The 18,507-nt window shown below is 42.6% G+C and overlaps 1 protein-coding gene across 1 annotated transcript in view; it reads right to left on the bottom strand.

The window, feature by feature from the left end:
* LRRK1 (leucine rich repeat kinase 1) overlaps positions 1-18,507 on the bottom strand; it is a 122,734-nt gene that overhangs the window by 65,994 nt on the left and 38,233 nt on the right. The window contains exons 3-6 of the mRNA XM_030873103.2: positions 9,482-9,645; positions 6,791-6,962; positions 2,220-2,399; positions 1,652-1,800 (exon numbers count right to left, since the gene is read on the bottom strand). Of these exons, the coding sequence (XP_030728963.1) occupies positions 1,652-1,800; positions 2,220-2,399; positions 6,791-6,962; positions 9,482-9,645 (665 nt within the window). The remainder of the gene's footprint in view (positions 1-1,651; positions 1,801-2,219; positions 2,400-6,790; positions 6,963-9,481; positions 9,646-18,507) is intronic.

The following is an 18,507-nucleotide window of genomic DNA, read 5'->3' as shown; positions in this document are numbered from 1 at the left end:
AATGTCTGATAACAGTCAAGATATTTTTGAAAAAAGCAAATAAGGAGTAGAAAACTTGCATTAGCAGGTTGTAAGGTTTAAATGAAATGCCTATAATCAACACAGTATAGCATTTGAACAGAAACAGATTAATAGGCCAGTGGACCAGTGCAGAGAATCCCAAAATGTATACAGGCATATACTGGGGGAAATGGCATTAGTGACATTTCAATTCAGAGGGAAAATCAAAGCTTATTTTAAAAATTGTGCTGGAATAACTGATCATCCACCTAGAAGAGAGGAATCCTAGATTCCCTCCCTCAAACCACATATACAAATAAATACAAGAAAAATTAAAGCTTAAAATATCAAAAATAAAAGAGTAAAAATAGTATAAAAGACTCTAGGAGAATATTTATATAAAATCGAGGGTGAAATGACTTTCTTATATAACCCAAATGCCATAAAGGAAAAAACAAACATATTTGATTATATATTCTTATATCTTTGTTATCTCAAAAGATAACAGACAGAAGACAAATAATGGATTGGGAAAAATATTGGCAACATGTATGATAAACAAAGGCTTAAAATCTCTAACATACAAAAAGACTCTCCAAAATGAGAAGGAAAAGGTGAGTAATCCTTGAGAAAAATAATCAACAGACTGTAACAGGCAACTCACATAAAGGGAAATGCAAATAACTGATGATGATATGAAAAGATGCTCAATATTATTAAGAATAGAAATGTGGGCATTAAAACATGGAGATTCCATTTTTACCCATCAGAGTGATGAAAATTAAAAGGTTCCTGGACATCTAGTGCTGGACAAAGTATGGGGATAGATATCCCCATGTAAAGCTGGTGAAAGTGTGAAACCAGAAATAATCCAGATGTCCACCAACAAGAAAAGGGCTGAGTCAACTAAGCTACATTCACTCTAGATTTAAGGCATGTATTTAAAAGAATGAGATGTAGCCACATTGACTGATCAAAAGGGGGAGTCGGTGATAGAGTGCTAAATTTAAAAAGTCAAGTTGAAGATAATGTAAACAATGCAATATTATTTTTGTTATTAAAATGGTAAACTAACTAGAACTAATTCCTGTATGTGTTTTTTTCCCAGTTTTATTGAGCAATAATTGACATACGACATTGTATAAGCTAAGATGTATGACCTGTTGATTTGATACATTTATATACTGCAGAATGATTACCGCCTGTAGCCTTAGCTAACACCTGTACTATGTCACCTAATTACTATTTCATTTTTGTGGTGAGAACATTTAAGCTTTATTCTCTTGGAAACTTTCACGTATATAATACAGTGCTATTAGCTGTAATCAGTGCTGCACATTAGATCTCTGGAACTTCTAGCTGAAGTGACCAACACTTCGGCTATATGACCAACATCTCCCCATTTGCCCCACCCCCCAGGCGCTGGCAAACCATCTACTCTGTTTCTATGGTTTGCCTTTTTTAGATTCCACATGTAAGTGAAAACAAACAGTATTTGTCTTTCTCTGTCTGACTTCTTTCTCTCAGCATAATGTCCTCAAAGTCCATCCATGTTGTTGCAAATCGAAGGATGTACTTCTTTCTCATGGCTGAAAAATATTCCACTGTATATATACACCACCTCTTCTTTTCATCCACAGTGACTACTCACCATTTTTCCCGGACAACTGCTAGGCAAGGCACTTGCTTCGACGAAATACTTCCTGAGGAGATATTTGCTGGGGTCAGGACTGTCCAGTAAGATGTAGGAACAGAAAAAGGCCCCATGCCGAAGCAGGAATATGGCAATGTCTTCATTCCCTAAAGGACAGAAAGTGGAGAGCTAAGGGCATTTGGATGCAAGGTGTGTCACAGTTGTCTAAAAGGGCAGACACTCACATGTGAAATAAAAATGAAAAGGGCACTGGTGCTGTTGAACTTCTCTATTACCTCCCTTGACGCCGGAAGGTTCCTGTTAGTGACAGAACTTTTGTGGGGCTTTGCCCTTTGAAGTGCCTCCTAATATGGTCCCATTTGCCACGGTTGGCCCCTGTCACTGAAATCCCCTTGCAGGAGTTGAGTAGGGGGAAGGAGGAAAGAGGCAGACCTTTTGAAGAAGCAAAGAATAGAGTTGCAAAAACCTCCACAAAGGCCATTGGAGAGCAGAAGTTGAGTGTGAAGGATGGGCCCACATCTTGACAGGGTGATGGCTTTCATGGGCGTACTGACTGGGGACCCACCTGACTTGATGGCCGCGTAGAGTGGCAGGCGCACGATGACAGGGAACTCATTCTTCCTGACTGCATAGCTCTCTGGGTCGGCCCCATGCGTCAGGACCAGGAGCTTCACCACTGCCAGGTGCCCCCGCTGGCAGGCCAAGGCCAGCATCCAGTTCAGTAATCGCTGGGGGCTGCAGGGACCTGGCAGGGATGACAGGACAAAGGGAGAGGGTGGCTGAAGGGACTGGTTGTTCCTGCTCTGAAATCCCCTTTGATCACGGCCCTATTTCCAGCTGAAATTTGCTTCCGTCCAGTTGACAGTGTCTATGGAAGTCCCTCTGAATTGCATACGACATTTCCCCACATCATTATAAACCCACCTGCTCATCGAATAACACCAACTGAGGAAAAGCAGCATTCAAAAGCAGCATTCAAAACAGTGTGATCTTAACAATGGAAATAAGACTAGAAAGAACTACCTTCAGTGCTGCAGAGTTATCTCTGGGTAGTGGGATTGTGAGCATCCCCTTACTCTCTTCCTCACCCCCAGCCCTGACCTCATCCCTAGAGCAGCATTACACACAGGGATATGGGTTTTGGAGATAGGCAGTTCAGGATTGAAATATTTCAGCTGTGTGGGACCCCGGTGGCACAGTGGATAAGATTCTGCACTCCCAATGCAGAGGGCCTGGGTTCGAGCTCTGGTCAGGGAACTAGATGCCACATGTGTGCTGCAGCTAAGAGTTTGCATGCCACAACTAAGGAGCCCGCTTGCCACAACTAAGACCTGGTGCCACCAAATAAATATTTTTAAAAAAACATAGTGAATTTATCTGACCTCAAAAATAAAGATTAAAAAAAATATTTCAGCTGTGTCATCTTGGGGAAATTTCTTACCCTCTTCGTGACTCAGTCTACCCATCAGTAAAATGGGAATAATAACACCCCACCTCCCAAGTTTAATGTGAGGATTACATGACATAGTGTGTGTCAAGTGCCTGCCTCAATAAATTGTCATAACCTCTGTCAAGTGCCTGACATAATTCATTATGATATGTCATTATGTTCTTAAAGTAATACTTTTCTGCATTTCCAAATTACTGTAATATACATATATTACTTTCATAAGTTAAAAAAATACTTTGATGAAAAAAATAGATCAGCCTAAAACTTAGAGAATTACTCCCTGAAAGAACTGCCTACTTAATTCCGGGATAAAATAACACTTAACACACTGAATGAACAGAGAGAGCGTGGGCTGAAATGTTACAATATCTTCAAGTTCAAAGTAGTGCAATGACTTTTGGATCTAGCTGCCATGGAAAAACGATCTCATCCTCCACACGGACACTTCCCAATTGCATCATAACACTGTCTCACTTCCAGAGGCGGAAAAGTCCTCAGGAATCAAAGTGCTCTGAAGCCTGGGGAGAGTGAACCTCCCTCTGTGACAGGAAACTGACCAGGAAATAGGGGTGAGGCAGAGAAGGCAAGAATTAAAACCCACCACATAAGGTACCTGGCATTATGCCTGGGCTGTAGCAGGTATTAAATAAATGTCCCTTCTTTGCCCTCAACTGATAACTAAAATGAACAATTCAAAGGAGGAGGTATATGAACAGAAAACAAATTACCCCTCTCCATTACTACCAGATATCTGGCTATGAGAAGTGCAGTCATCATGCTGCTAACTTCTGTTGAGGATGTAAATGTGTCATTCTTAGGAGGCAAGCCCTGTATTTCACAGTCATAATTTTAATATGAGGAAACCGGAGCTCAGGGAGACTTGGGAACTTGCTGAGGGTCCCACAGTTGGTAAATGGTAAAGTCAAGCCTTAAGTTCTGCTTTATCTAAAACCAAAGGGTGCTCTCTTAACCGTACAAACCCCTACATGTATTCTATAAGGTCCAAATCCAGCAACACTCATAGAGCCCATCTTTCCACCTCCTCCTTCTCTTCAGCCGTGCTCAGCTACAAGACCAGGAATTACATTAATGATGTCCTTCAAATGATGTTCATAATTACATAACGATGTACCCACACCCCATGGACCTCTCATCCATCCTCTTCTTGAACCCTGCCTTCATTCTCTAGCTGTCTCTTGTCTTACCTTACTCTCGACAGTGGCTACCTTCCCTACAGGCTGGGAATTCCCAGAGAACACAAACTGTTTTGCCCACCTCTGCACTCCCCACAGGGCCCAGCACAACGCACTGGACTCCTTCAGTCCTCAGCAGCTCTGTCCTGAGTTGAGTTAAAGACAGGACACCCCTGCGAGCAGCTGAGAACCATGCTCAGGTCCACCCAAGCTCCCTGCTCTGCAAAAGCAGGCAAACCAGGCTCTTCCCTTGCTTGTCTGCCAAGTAAACTCCTACTTAGCCTGCAAAGCCTGGCTCAGATGTCAGTTCCCTCTGAAGACTCCAGCCTGCACCCAGACAAGACCATTCCCTGATGTGTGCTTGCAGACCACTGTGTAAATATTTCAACCTTCGCATGGTTACACCTTTCTGCCTCAATTTCCTCTGCTTGACCAGGACCTACTAAAGGGCTGGGATCACCTTTTTAGAAAGGCTCTGTGTCTATCAAGTTCTTCAGTGTGGCCAGTACTTGGAAAATGCTCAATAAACGTAAGCTGTCCAATGAGATGAGTGAGTCAGCTGGCATAGACTCTTTGGGACTAGAACAGAGCTACTCTTGGAGATCTCCGAGGAGAGGGAATCAGCTTTGGCTCCTTCCTGCCCTCCTATACCTTGCTCGACTCAAACAGCATCTATGGGCCCTAACAGTGCCCTGATTTCTGTTCATAAACTCATTCTCCTTCCAGCCACAGGAGAGGCATGCCAGCTTGGAACCAAATCTGAGCACAAATCTACCTCAAAGCACATAGCTGGACACCCTCTAACAGTAGTACTGCATAATTGTGCGGTCCCATGAAAAATTTAAAAATGGGATCCCTTGGACTTCCCTGGTGGTGCAGTGGTTAAGAATCCACCTGCCAATGCAGGGGACATGGGTCCGATCCTTGGTCCTGGAAGATCCCACATGCCGTGGAGCAACTAAGCCCATGTGCCACAACTACTGAGCCTGTGCTCTAGAGCCTGCGAGCCACAACTACTGAGCCTGAATGCCACAATTACTGAAGCCCACACGCCCTAGAGCCCACGCGCCGCAACTACAGAGCCCACATGCCGCAACTACTGAAGCCCATGGGCTCTAGGGCCCGCGTGCTGCAACTACTGAGCCCGCGTGCTGCAACTACAGAAACCCACGTGCCTAGAGCCCATGCACTGCAACAAGAGAAGCCACTGCAATGAAAAGCCCGTGCACCACAATGAAGAATAGCCCCCGCTCGCCACAACTAGAGAAAGCCTGTGAGCAGCAACAAAGACCCAACGCAGCCAGAAAAAACAAAAAAATGGGGTCCCTTGTTTAAAAATTATTAAAAATTTCAAGAGGGCTGGGACTTCCCTGGCAGTCCAGTGGTTAAGACTTTGCCTTCCAATGCAGAGGGTGTGGGTTTGATCCCTGGTTGGGGAGCTAAGATGCCACATGTCTCGTAGCCAAAAAACCAAAATATAAAACAGAAGCAACATTGTAACAAATTCAATAAAGACTTTAAAAATGGTCCACATCAAAAAAAAATCTTTAAAAAAAAATTTCAAGGGTGCAACTGCAGAGTGTTAAACTAAGTGTGGGGCCCTTCTAAGTGCAGGGCTCTGTGTGACTGCACTGTCACATACCCATGAAGCTGGCCCCACTCCCTCACAAAATCCTAACTCCCAAGACCACTCTAAGGCAATGCCTCAGCCTATAGCTGTAGTGATGCCTGGACTTAAACAGTGTCACAGATCCAAGGCCATCATATGAAATCAAAGGAGATCAGGACACCTTGAGTCCACCAGAGAAAAAATTAACTTGTTATTTAAAAAAGCAACATAGCATGGTACATCCAGACAATGTAATGTTATTCAGTAATAAAAAAATATATATATGAGCTCTCAAGCCATGAAAAGACATGGAGGAAACTTGAATGCAAATTGCTAAGTGGAAGTAGTCAATCTGAAAAGGCTATGTACTGTATGAATCCAACTATATGTCATTCTGGAAAAGGCAAAACTATGGAGACAGTAAAGAGATCAGTGGCTGCCAGGGGTTGGGAGAGAGAGGGATAAATAGGTGGAACACAGACGATTATTAGGGCAGTGAAACAATTCTGTATGATGCAGTAATGGTGGAAATATGTCATTACACATTTGTCAAAAGCCAGAGATATACAACCCTAATGTCAATTATGGGCTTCAATTAGTAATAACGTGTCAATATTGGTTCATCAATTTTAACAACTCACACAAAACGCAAATAATAGGGAAACTGTGGGAGATGGTATATGAGAATACTCGGTACTTGTTTATCAGTTCTTCTGTGAACCTAAAACTGCTTTAAAGAATACTCCCAGATTTCTGGATCTCATGACTGGTAAACAGTGTGAAGACATAAACATTTTGAAGTGCAGCCCCCCCAAATACCTGCCTGGTTCCTAAGAAAAGAGGGTCCCTGAGAGGTGGTGAAGAGCTCATGCTCTGGGATTTACCTGGCAAAGACTCGAGTAATTCCTGCACGACATCAGTGTGCCCAAACTGTGCTGCCACCACGGCTGGGTTGTCGTCGGTGGGCTCCGTCGGCAGCTCCACCAGTCTCTCAGTGAGAAGATACCGGACGGTCTCCAGATCCCCATAGGCCGCAGAGATGCTCAGGAGCTGGCCCTGGTCAAAACAGAACAGGGCCAAGATGTCAGCAAGACAAGTGCTGTTGGGAACTGCCAAGAAAATTGACTCTAAATGCTTCACGAAGTCCATGGGCAAGATTGGAGCTGTGCTGCCCAGGACAGCAGCACCAGCCACATGTGGCTGATGAGGCTTGAAATGTGGCTCATACAAAGTGACATGTGCTGAACGTGTAAAATCACATGGGATTTCAAAGACCTAGTACGAAAAGGGTAAACTATCTTGTCAATTTTTATACTGATTACATGTTGAAATGATGATCTTTAATATATGCTGGTTAAATAAAATAGATTATTAAAATTCTACCTGTTTCTGTTTACTTTTTTAATGTGACTATTAGAAAGTTTGATCTTATAAATGTCTCGTATTCTATTTCTTTGGAACAGCATCATGAAAGATATCTCAGGCAGGTATCAAAATTCTTCATGTTATTTGAATGTGCAAGCCAGGGCTGCTGTCCTTTGCCTTAGGTTTGTGCCTCTGAGAGCCCTCTTCTCACAGGAAGCCTGGTCTTTTTCTCAGTCAAAGGTCAGCACATGCCCCATCTCCTTGCTCACAGCGTCCCTTGCACTGGGAGGCCTCTGTCACCGTCTGTGCATAGCTAAAGCTTTTTCGGCTCTCTCACCGAGGCTGCGGTACCTTGAATGGACACTTATTCATCTTGCCACACAGGTCATTTGAGCCTGAACACATGCTCTCCTGTATTGCTTTAAAGTCAGGTTTCTTAAGATATAATTTATGCATAGTAAATTCACCCTTTTTACTGCACTTTGATGAATTTTGACTAGGTATAACTCAATCACAATCACCACCAGCAAGAGCTAGACTATTCCATTGTCCCCCAAAAGCCATCTTGTATTTGTGTGTACCCACCCCCATGTCTCTGGCTCCTCTGCTAGACTGTGGGTTCCTCGGTCCAGTGTCATGCTGGTTCTCGACTGAAGAGTCAGGCACAGGACACTGACGTAGGTGCCAAATGGACATGCCACGTTGAATCCTGGCTCTGCCACTTACCACCTATGTGTCTTTGGACAAGTGCCTTGACAGCACTGTACTCCAGTTCCTTCATAATAAAATGGGGATCATTACAACTCCCCTTAATCTCCTTCATGGAAGGCATTGAGGGAAGTGGGTATAAGGAACCCAGCTCACAGAGGGCAGCCATGCTAACGAATTTGTGAGTGGGCCAACCCATGAATGCATGGGCGTGATATCACAACCAGGGCAGACTACTGACATGGGCGGAGGGAGGCACAGACTCTAGGCTGTCTGCTGAACAGCCCTCCTTGTGGGAAGCCACCCAGTGTCAACCCAAGGGGCCAAAAAGTCTGACCTGCTCATGTGTGCATCCCAGTTCTCCCCATAAGAAGAGAGGCCTTTGGCCATATATGCTGTGAATTCATAATAGGAGGAATCAAAAATGCCCTCCCCTCAATAATTCTCAAGCACATGTACTTGCCAATTCCCCCCCAAAAATTCTCTTACAATTTTGAGAACAGGTTTAGTAATTGAGTTATTTCCAACTATTAATTATATGGAGACATTAAACTTGTGCTAATCAAAGTATTGCATCAGTAAAGTGCTTCCATGGTTAACAGCCAATAAGAATTTCCCACAAGGACCAGAATGTGGCAATGGTCTTCTCAAGCTGTAGGTGGGCAAGATGGTTGATCTCTACAAGCTTTTTGGAAAAGTTTGGCATGTGTTTCAAAATTTAAAAATTGCTCATACCCACATTCTCAATTCCTGTTAACCTAGGCTGAGAAAATATATTGACAATAAGAAAAGGATTAGGCAACAAACATTCAATACAGCATGATTTACAGTAGTAAAAAATTAGAAACAATACAAATATCTAACCAAAAGGAACAGCCAGGTAAGTGACACTGTCTCTACTAGATGGAATGTCATGTAGCCATTGAAGGTGACGCTCATAAGGAACTTATACAGAAAATTGTTCGTATAATATTATGTGAGAAAAAGCAGTATGCAAAACTATACATAAATAGGCTTGTATCTATATTAGAAACAATAACAACGACAAAATGAATGTTCAGATCAGCAGCCTGGAAGAGAGTATACCAAAAATGCTAAGTGGGATTGTTTGGATGGATTAGGAATATGATTACTTTTTTGTTCTTTTTTTCTTTACTTTTATATATTTAAAAATTTTTCTTTTTTGAGCATGTACTATTTTTATAGTGGAAAAAAATGTAAAAGAATAAAGTTAAACCTTCAGATTGCCATTTTGTCCTTTATATTTCTGTGACCCCCTCCCTGTCCCCTGGGAAGGCAGGAGCAGTGTGCTTAGGTGATGACAGGCTGAGAAGTCCACTCGAAAGGACTGGTACCCGTAAGTTTATATGAGAAACAAGGTATTCATAACACAATAGAAATCCTCATTATGATTATAATGATAACAAGAAAACAACTTTAGTGGTAACCCTCGCCCAACCTGGGTCCCCAGCTCTGGCCAGAGGGGCTGGCATTGACCTTACCTTTTCCAGCTGGGACGTGCTCTCATCACAAGCTTCTCTGAGCAGGTGCTGGGCTCTGCTGGCGTCTCCTCGCTTGTATGCGGCATGAATGCCTTCCGTCCTGGGGCTCTGTGCTGTGGGGTCGCCACCTGGCATGGATAGTTTGCTGCCCATGTCCCCGGCACCTGGGTGGACAAAAGCACATACATAGCATGACCTCCACTGCCAGCGCTGCTCTTGGGAATCATCAGAGAGTGGGATATGCTCTCCAAGACATAAATCTGGAGGCTTTAGCAAGAGAAAGGGGTTGCCCTGAAATGCTGCCAGTGTCACCAAGTACAGCAGACTTTGGCACCTGCACCCTGCTGGAGGCCCTTCCTGCATGGGGCCATCTGTGAAGGCATGGGGAAGCTGAACACAGCTCGGGGAAGATTCTGCAGCTAGACGATGGCCTGGAGCGAGCTGCCTGGCAGGAAACTGCGGCTGCCAGGCTGACCTTACCAACAGCAACAGAGAAGCAAAGGCTTTGGTGAGAGAGCTAGTAGCCCGCCAAACTGTCCCACTGCTATATCCCTCAGAGGGATATGGTATCTAGTGGAGGAAGAAAGGCAGGTCAAATCCTGTGGGTGTGGAAATCTAGACCCTCTCTGCCTAGAAAACTCCACAAAGGCATGGGACTTAGAATGGTAGCCCTCATTCCATACTGTGCTGGGTCTGAAGATGCAGAAGTGAAAGCAATCAGCCCTTAGAGCTCCCACTCTAGAACGCTTCATAATTAGGAGGTCTGTGGATCCCAAAAGGCTTCAGAGACTTCCTGCACATCCTAAAGTTGCACACAGAATTCTGTGTGTGTGTGTGTGTGTGTATATACATTTCTCTGGGGAGAAAATTCAAGGCTTCTACCAGATTTTCAAATGTGTTAGTGAACCAGAGTTAAAAGTTTTATCTCTACAGATATTACAGAAACGACTACAATGAATGAGGAGTTAAATTTTGATTGTGTTGAGTGGCAGCAGAAACAGGGACAAAATTCTATCATTCTTGACCAAGTTCACACAGCTTGTAAGAGGTAAACTGGGACTGAAGTTTGGTTCACGAGCTCTCAGGCTGGGGCTAAACCCACTCCATCTCTTTGCTACCTCTTTGAAGGGATAAAAAACCAGGGTTTTTTAAATGTAATAATGTAAATGCTGAGGAAGGTTGGCTTCCAAACATTGACATCACAAAAGCAAATCACATTATAGCAGCTAACATTTGGAAAAAATTTTTTTTATATTTATTTTCAATAGCATAAAAATTACATGCTTAGAAATAAATTTTTAAAAAGATGGACAAGATCTATATACCCTGAAAGCTATAAAACACTGCTGAGAGAAATTAAACAAAACCTATATAAATGGAAAGAAATCTCATGTTCATGGATTAGAAGAATCAATATTGTTAAGATGTCAATTCACCCCAATTTTATCTATAGATTCAATGTAATCCCTACCATAATTCCAATAGGCTTTTTGGGGGGTAAAAATTGACAATCTGATCCTCAAATTTGTATGAAAATTCAAAGGACTTATAATATCCCAAGCAATCTTGAAAAAGAAGAGTTGGAGGACATATACTACCTGATTTCAAGTCTTATATAAAACTATAATAATCAAGGCAGTGTGGTAATAGATCCGTGGAACAGAATAGAAAGTTGAGAAATAGACCCATACTTGTACACCCAATTAATTTTTGATAAAGGGGGCCAACACAATGAGAAATGCAAAAATCTTTTCAATAAGTGGTGCTGGAACAACTGCACATCCATTGAATAAAAAGAGACTTGGACCCCTACTTCTCACCACACACAAAAATTACTTCGAGATGGATCATGGATTTAAACATAAAAGTTAAAACTGTAGCGCTTCTAGGAAAAAAAAATCACAGAATATTTTTATGACTTGAGAGTAGGCAAAGCTTCCTTAGATGGGACACAGAAATAACCATGAAAAGAAAAAAATTCTTAAATTAGACTTTAACAAAACTTAAAACTCCTGCTCATCAGAAGGTTGATCTACCATTTAAAAATTATTTACTATTTGAAAATGAGTAGGCAAGTTACATACTGGAAGAAAATATTTCTAAAACATATATCCAAAAAAGGAATGGTATTCATAAAATAGAAAGAACTCCTGGCAGAGCTGGAACTCCCGGCTCAGGGTCTCTTCCCTCCGCTGTCACGGAACTGCCCCAGAGCCCGAGGGGAGGGCGGCCTCACTGAGGCTGCCAGCTCTGGAGGGGCCCCGGTGCCCGAAGCTGCGACAGTCGTGGGGACGGCGGGCCGGATCACTCATCCTGGGGTAAGCCTGCTGCCATGTCATGAGGACACTCAAGCAGCCCTAAGGAGAGATACATGTGGCAAGGAACTGAGGCCTCTTACCTACAGCCACGTGAAATCATCGTACCTAGGGGAAGATGGCGGAAGAGTAAGACGCGGAGATCACTTTCCTCCCCACAGATACACCAGAAATACATCTACATGTGCAACAACTCCTACAGAACACCTACTGAACGCTGGCAGAAGACCTCAGACCTCCCAAAAGGCAAGAAAGTCCCCACGTACCTGGGTAGGGCAAAAGAAAAAAGAGTAAACAGAGACAAAAGGATAGGGACGAGACCTGCACCAGTGTGAGGGAGCTGTGAAGGAGGAAAGGTTTCCTCACACTAGGAAGACCCTTCGCGGGCGGAGACTGCGGGTGGCAGAGCGGGAAAGCTTCGGAGCCGCGAAGGAGAGCACAGCAACAGGGGTGCGGAGGGCAAAGTGGGGAGATTCCCGCACAGAGGATCGGTGTTGACCGGCACTCACCAGCCCGAGAGGCTTGTCTGCTCACCCGCCAGGGCGGTTGGGGCTGGGAGCTGAGGCTCGGGCTTCGGTCGGAGTGCCGGGAGAGGACTGGGGTTGGCGGCGTGAACACAGCCTGCAGGGGTTTAGTGCACCACGGCTAGCTGGGAGGGAGTCTGGGGAAAAGTCTGGACCTGCAGAAGAGGCAAGAGACTTTTTCTTCCCTCTTTGTTTCCTGGTGCGCGAGGAGAGGGGATTAAGAGCGCTGCTTTAAAGGAGCTCCAGAGACGGGCGCAAGCCGCGGCTAAAAGCGCGGACCCCAGAGACGGGCATGAGACACTAAGGCTGCTGCTGCCGCCACCAAGAAGCCTGTGTGCAAGCACAGGTCACTATCCACAACCCCCTTCCAGGGAGCCTGTGCAGCTTGCCACAGCCAGGGTCCTGGGATCCAGGGACAACTACCCCGGGAGAATGCATGGCGCGCCTCAGGCTGGTGCAACGTCACGCCGGCCTCTGCCGCCGCAGGTTCGCCCCGCACTCCGCGCCCCTCCCTCCCCCCGGCTTGAGTGAGCCAGAGTCTCCGAAGCAGCTGCTCCTTTAACCCCGTCCTATCTGAGCGAAGAACAACAGATGCCCTCCGGCGACCTACTCGCAGAGGTGGGCCGAATCCAAAGCTGAGACCCGGGAGCTGTGAGAACAAAGAAGAGAAAGGGAAATCTCGCCCAGCAGCCTCAGAAGCAGCGGATTAAAGATCCACAATCAACTTGATGTACCCTGCATCTGTGGAATACCTGAATAGACAACGAATCATCCCAAATTGAGGAGGTGGACTTTGAGAGCAAGATTTATTATTTTTTCCCCTTTTCCTCTTTTTGTGAGTGTGTATGTGTATGCTTCTGTGTGAGATTTTGTCTGTATAGCTTTGCTTCCACCATTTGTCCTAGGGTTCTATCCGTCTGTTTATTTTTTTTTATTTCTTTAAAAAATTTTTTTTTCTTAATAATTATTTTTTATTTTAATAACTTTATTTTATATTCTTTCTTTCCTTCCTTTCCTCCTTCCTTCCTTCCTTCCTTCCTTCCTCCCTCCCTCCCTCACTGCTTCCTTCCTTCCTTCCTTCCTTCCTTCTTTCTTTCTTTCTTTCTTTCTTTCTTTCTTTCTTTCTTTCGTTCTTTCTACTTTTTTTTCTCTTTTATTCTCAGCCATGTGGATGAAAGGCTCTTGGTGCTGCAGCCAGGAGTCAGTGCTGTGCCTCTGAGGTGGGAGAGCCAACTTCAGGACACTGGTCCACAAGAGAACTCCCAGCTCCACATAATATCAAACGGCGAAAATCTCCCAGCGATCTCTATCTCAACACCAGCACCCAGCTTCACTCAACGACCAGCAAGCTACAGTGCGGGACACCCTATGCCAAACAACTAGCAAGACAGGAACACAACCCCACCCATTAGCAGAGAGGCTGCCTAAAATCATAATAAGTCCACAGACACCCCAAAACACACCACCAGACGTGGACCTGCCCACCAGAAAGACAAGATCCAGCCTCATCCACCAGAACACAGGCACTAGTCCCCTCACCAGGAAGCCTACACAACCCACTGAACCAACTTTAGCCACTGCGGACAGACACCAAAAACAACAGGAACTACGAACCTTCAGCCTACAAAAAGGAGACCCCAAACACAGTAAGATAAGCAAAATGAGAAGACAGAAAAACACTCAGCAGATGAAGGAGCAAGATAAAAACCCAGCAGACCTAACAAATGAAGAGGAAATAGGCAGTCTACCTGAAAAAGAATTCAGAATAATGATAGTAAAGATGATCCAAAATCTTGGAAATAGAAGAGACAAAATGCAAGAAACATTTAACAAGGACCTAGAAGAACTAAAGATGAAACAAGCAATGATGAACAACACAATAAATGAAATTAAAAATACTCAAGATGGGATCAATAGCAGAATAACTGAGGCAGAAGAACGGATAAGTGACCTGGAAGATAAAATAGTGGAAATAACTACTGCAGAGCAGAATAAAGAAAAAAGAATGAAAAGAACTGAGGACAGTCTCAGAGACCTCCGGGACAATATTAAATGCACCAACATTCGAATTATAGGGGTTCCAGAAGAAGAAGAGAAAAAGAAAGGGACTGAGAAAATATTTGAAGAGATTATAGTTGAAAACTTCCCTAATATGGGAAAGGAAATAGTTAATCAAGTCCAGGAAGCACAGAGAGTCCCATACAGGATAAATCCAAGGAGAAATATGCCAAGATACATATTAATCGAACTGTCAAAAATTAAATACAAAGAAAACATATTAAAAGCAGCAAGGGAAAAACAACAAATAACACACAAGGGAATCCCCATAAGGTTAACAGCTGATCTTTCAGCAGAAACTCTGCAAGCCAGAAGGGACTGGCCGGACATATGTAGAGTGATGAAGGAGAAAAACCTGCAATCAAGATTACTCTACCCAGCAAGGATCTCATTCAGATTTGATGGAGAAATTAAAACCTTTACAGACAAGCAAAAGCTGAGAGAGTCCAGCACCACCAAGCCAGCTTTACAACAAATGCTAAAGGAACTTCTCTAGGCAAGAAACACAAGAGAAGGAAAAGACCTACAATAACAAACCCAAAACAATTAAGAAAATGGGAAGAGGAACATACATATCGATAATTACCTTAAATATAAGTGGACTAAACGCTCCCACCAAAAGACACAGATTTGGCTGAATGGATACAAAAACAAGACCCATATATATGCTGTCTGCAAGAGACCCACTTCAGACGTAGAGACACATACAGACTGAAAGTAAGGGGATGGAAAAAGATATTCCATGCAAATGGAAACCAAAAGAAAGCTGGAGTAGCATTTCTCATATCAGAAAAAATAGACTTTAAAATAAAGACTATTACAAGAGACAAGGACACTACATAATGATCAAGGGATCGATCCAAGAAGAAGATATAACAATTATAAATATTTATGCACCCAACATAGGAGCACCTCAATACATAAGGCAAATACTAACAGCCATAAAAGGGGAAATCGACAGTAACACATTCATAGTAGAGGACTTTAACACCCCACTTTCACCAATGGACACATCATCCAAAATGAAAATAAATAAGGAAACACAAGCTTTAAATGATACAATAAACAAGATGGACTTAATTGATATTTATAGGACATTCCATCCAAAAAACAACAGAATACACATTTTTCTCAAGTGCTCATAGAACATTCTCCAGGATAGATCATAACTTGGGTCACAAACCAAGCCTTGGTAAATTTAAGAAAGTTGAAATTGTATCAACTATCTTTTCCGACCACAACGCTATGAGACTAGATATTAATTACAGGAAAAGACCTGTAAAAAGTACAAACACATGGAGGCTAAACAATACACTACTTAATAATGAAGTGATCACTGAAGAAATCAAAGAGGAAATAAAAAAATACCTACAAACAAATGACAATGGAGACACGACGACCCAAAACCTATGGGTTGCAGCAAAAGCAGTCCTAAGAGGGAAGTTTATAGCAATACAATCCTACCTTAAGAAACAGGAAACATCTTGAATAAACAACCTAACCCGGCACCTAAAGCAATTAGAGAAAGAAGAACAAAAAACCCCAAAGTTAGCAGAAGGAAAGAAATCATAAAAATCGGATCAGAAATAAATGAAAAAGAAATGAAGGAAACGATAGCAAAGATCAAAAAAACTAAAAGCTGGTTCTTTGAGAAGATAAACAAAATTGATAAACCATTAGCCAGACTCATCAAGAAAAAAAGGGAGAAGACTCAATTCAATAGAATTAGAAACGAAAAAGGAGAAGTAACAACTGACACTGCAGAAATACAAAAGATAATGAGAGATTACTGCAAGCAACTCTATGCCAATAAAATGGACAACCTGGAAGAAATGGACGAATTATTACAAATGCACAACCTGCTGAGAGTGAACCAGGAAGAAATAGAATATATGAGCAGACCAATCACAAGGACTGAAATTGAAACTGTGATTAAAAATCTTCCAACAAAGAAAAGGCCAGGACCAGATGGCTTCACAGATGAATTCTATCAAACATTTAGAGAAGAGCTAACACCTATCCTTCTCAAACTCTTTCAAAATATAGCAGAGGGAGGAACACTCCCAAACTCATTCTACGAGGCCACCATCACCCTGATACCAAAACCAGACAAGGTTGTCACAAAGAAAGAAAACTACAGGCCAATATCACTGATGAACATAGATGCAAAAATCCTCAACAAAATACTAGGAAACAGAATCCAACAGCACATTAAGAGGATCATACACCATGATCAAGTGGGGTTTATTCCAGGTATGCAAGGATTCTTTAATATACACAAATCAATCAACGTGACACCATATTAACAAATTGAAGGAGAAAAACCATATGGTCATCTCAATAGATGCAGAGAAAGCTTTCGACAAAATTCAACTCCCATTTATGATAAAAACCCTGCAGAAAGTAAGCATAAAGGGAACTTTCCTCAACAGAATAAAGGCCATATATGACAAACCCACAGCCAACATCGTCCTCAATGGTGAAAAACTGAAAGCATTTCCACTAAGATCAGGAACAAGACAAGGTTGCCCACTCTCACCACTCTTATTCAACATAATTTTGGAAGCTTTAGCCATCGCAACAGAGAAGAAAAGGAAATAAAAGGAATCTGAATCGGAAAAGAAGAAGTAAAGCTGTCACTGTGTGCAGATGACATGATACTATACATAGAGAATCCTAAAGATGCTACCAGAAAACTACTAGAGCTAATCAATGAATTTGGTAAAGTAGCAGGATACAAAATTAATGCACAGAAATCTCTGGCATTCCTATATACTAATGATGAAAAATCTGAAAGTGAAATCAAGAAAACACTCCCATTTAACATTGCAACAAAAAGAATAAAATATCTAGGAATAAACCTACCTAAGGAGACAAAAGACCTGTATGCAGAAAATTATAAGACACTGATGAAAGAAATTAAAGATGATACAAATAGATGGAGAGATATACCATGTTCTTGGATTAGAAGAATCAACATTGTGCAAATGACTCTACTACCCAAAGCAATCTACAGATTCAGTGCAATCCCTGTCAAACTACCACTGGCATTTTTCACAGAACTAGAACAAAAAATTGCACAATTTGTATGGAAACACAAAAGACCCCAAATAGCCAAAGCAATCTTGAGAACGAAAAATGGAGCTGGAGGAATCAGGCTCCCTGACTTCAGACTATACTACAAAGCTACAATAATCAAGACAGTATGGTACTGGCACAAAAACAGAAAGATAGATCAATGGAACAGGACAGAAAGCCCAGAGATAAACCCACGCACATATGGTCACCTTATCTTTGATAAAGAAGGCAGGAATGTACAGTGGAGAAAGGACAGCCTCTTCAATAAGTGGTGCTGGGAAAACTGGACAGGTACATGTAAAAGTATGAGATTAGATCGCTCCCTAACACCATATATAAAAATAAGCTCAAAATGGATTAAAGACCTAAATGTAAGGCCAGAAACTATCAAACTCTTAGAGGAAAACATAGGCAGAACACTCTATGACATAAATCACAGCAAGGTCCTTTTTGACCCACCTCCTAGAGAAATGGAAATAAAAACAAAAATAAACAAATGGGACCTAATGAAACTTCAAAGCTTTTGCACAGCAAAGGAAACCATAAACAAGACAATAAGACAACCCTCAGAACGGGAGAAAATATTTGCAAATAAAGCAACTGACAAAGGATTAATCTCCAAAATTTATAAGCAGCTCAATAACAAAAAAACAAACAACCCAATCCAAAAATGGGCAGAAGACCTAAATAGATATTTCTCCAAAGAAGATATACAGACTGCCAACAAACACATGAAGGAGTGCTCAGCATCATTAATCATTAGAGAAATGCAAATCAAAACTACAATGAGGGGGCTTCCCTGGTGGCGCAGTGGTTGAGAGTCTGCCTGCCGATGCAGGGGACGCGGGTTCGTGCCCCGGTCCGGGAGGATCCCACATTCCGCGGAGCAGCTGGGCCAGTGAGCCATGGTCGCTGAGCCTGCGCCTCCGGAACCTGTGCTCTGCAACAGGGGAGGCCACAACAGTGAGAGGCCCGCATACCGCAAAAAAAAAAAAAAAAAAAACTACAATGAGATATCATCTCAAACCAGTCAGAATGTCCATCATCAAAA

The sequence above is a fragment of the Globicephala melas genome, chromosome 2 (assembly GCF_963455315.2).
Source record: "Globicephala melas chromosome 2, mGloMel1.2, whole genome shotgun sequence".
Lineage (NCBI taxonomy): Eukaryota > Metazoa > Chordata > Mammalia > Artiodactyla > Delphinidae > Globicephala > Globicephala melas.
The sequence above is the reverse complement of the archived record's forward strand: the minus strand, read 5'-3'. Positions and strand labels throughout refer to the sequence as shown.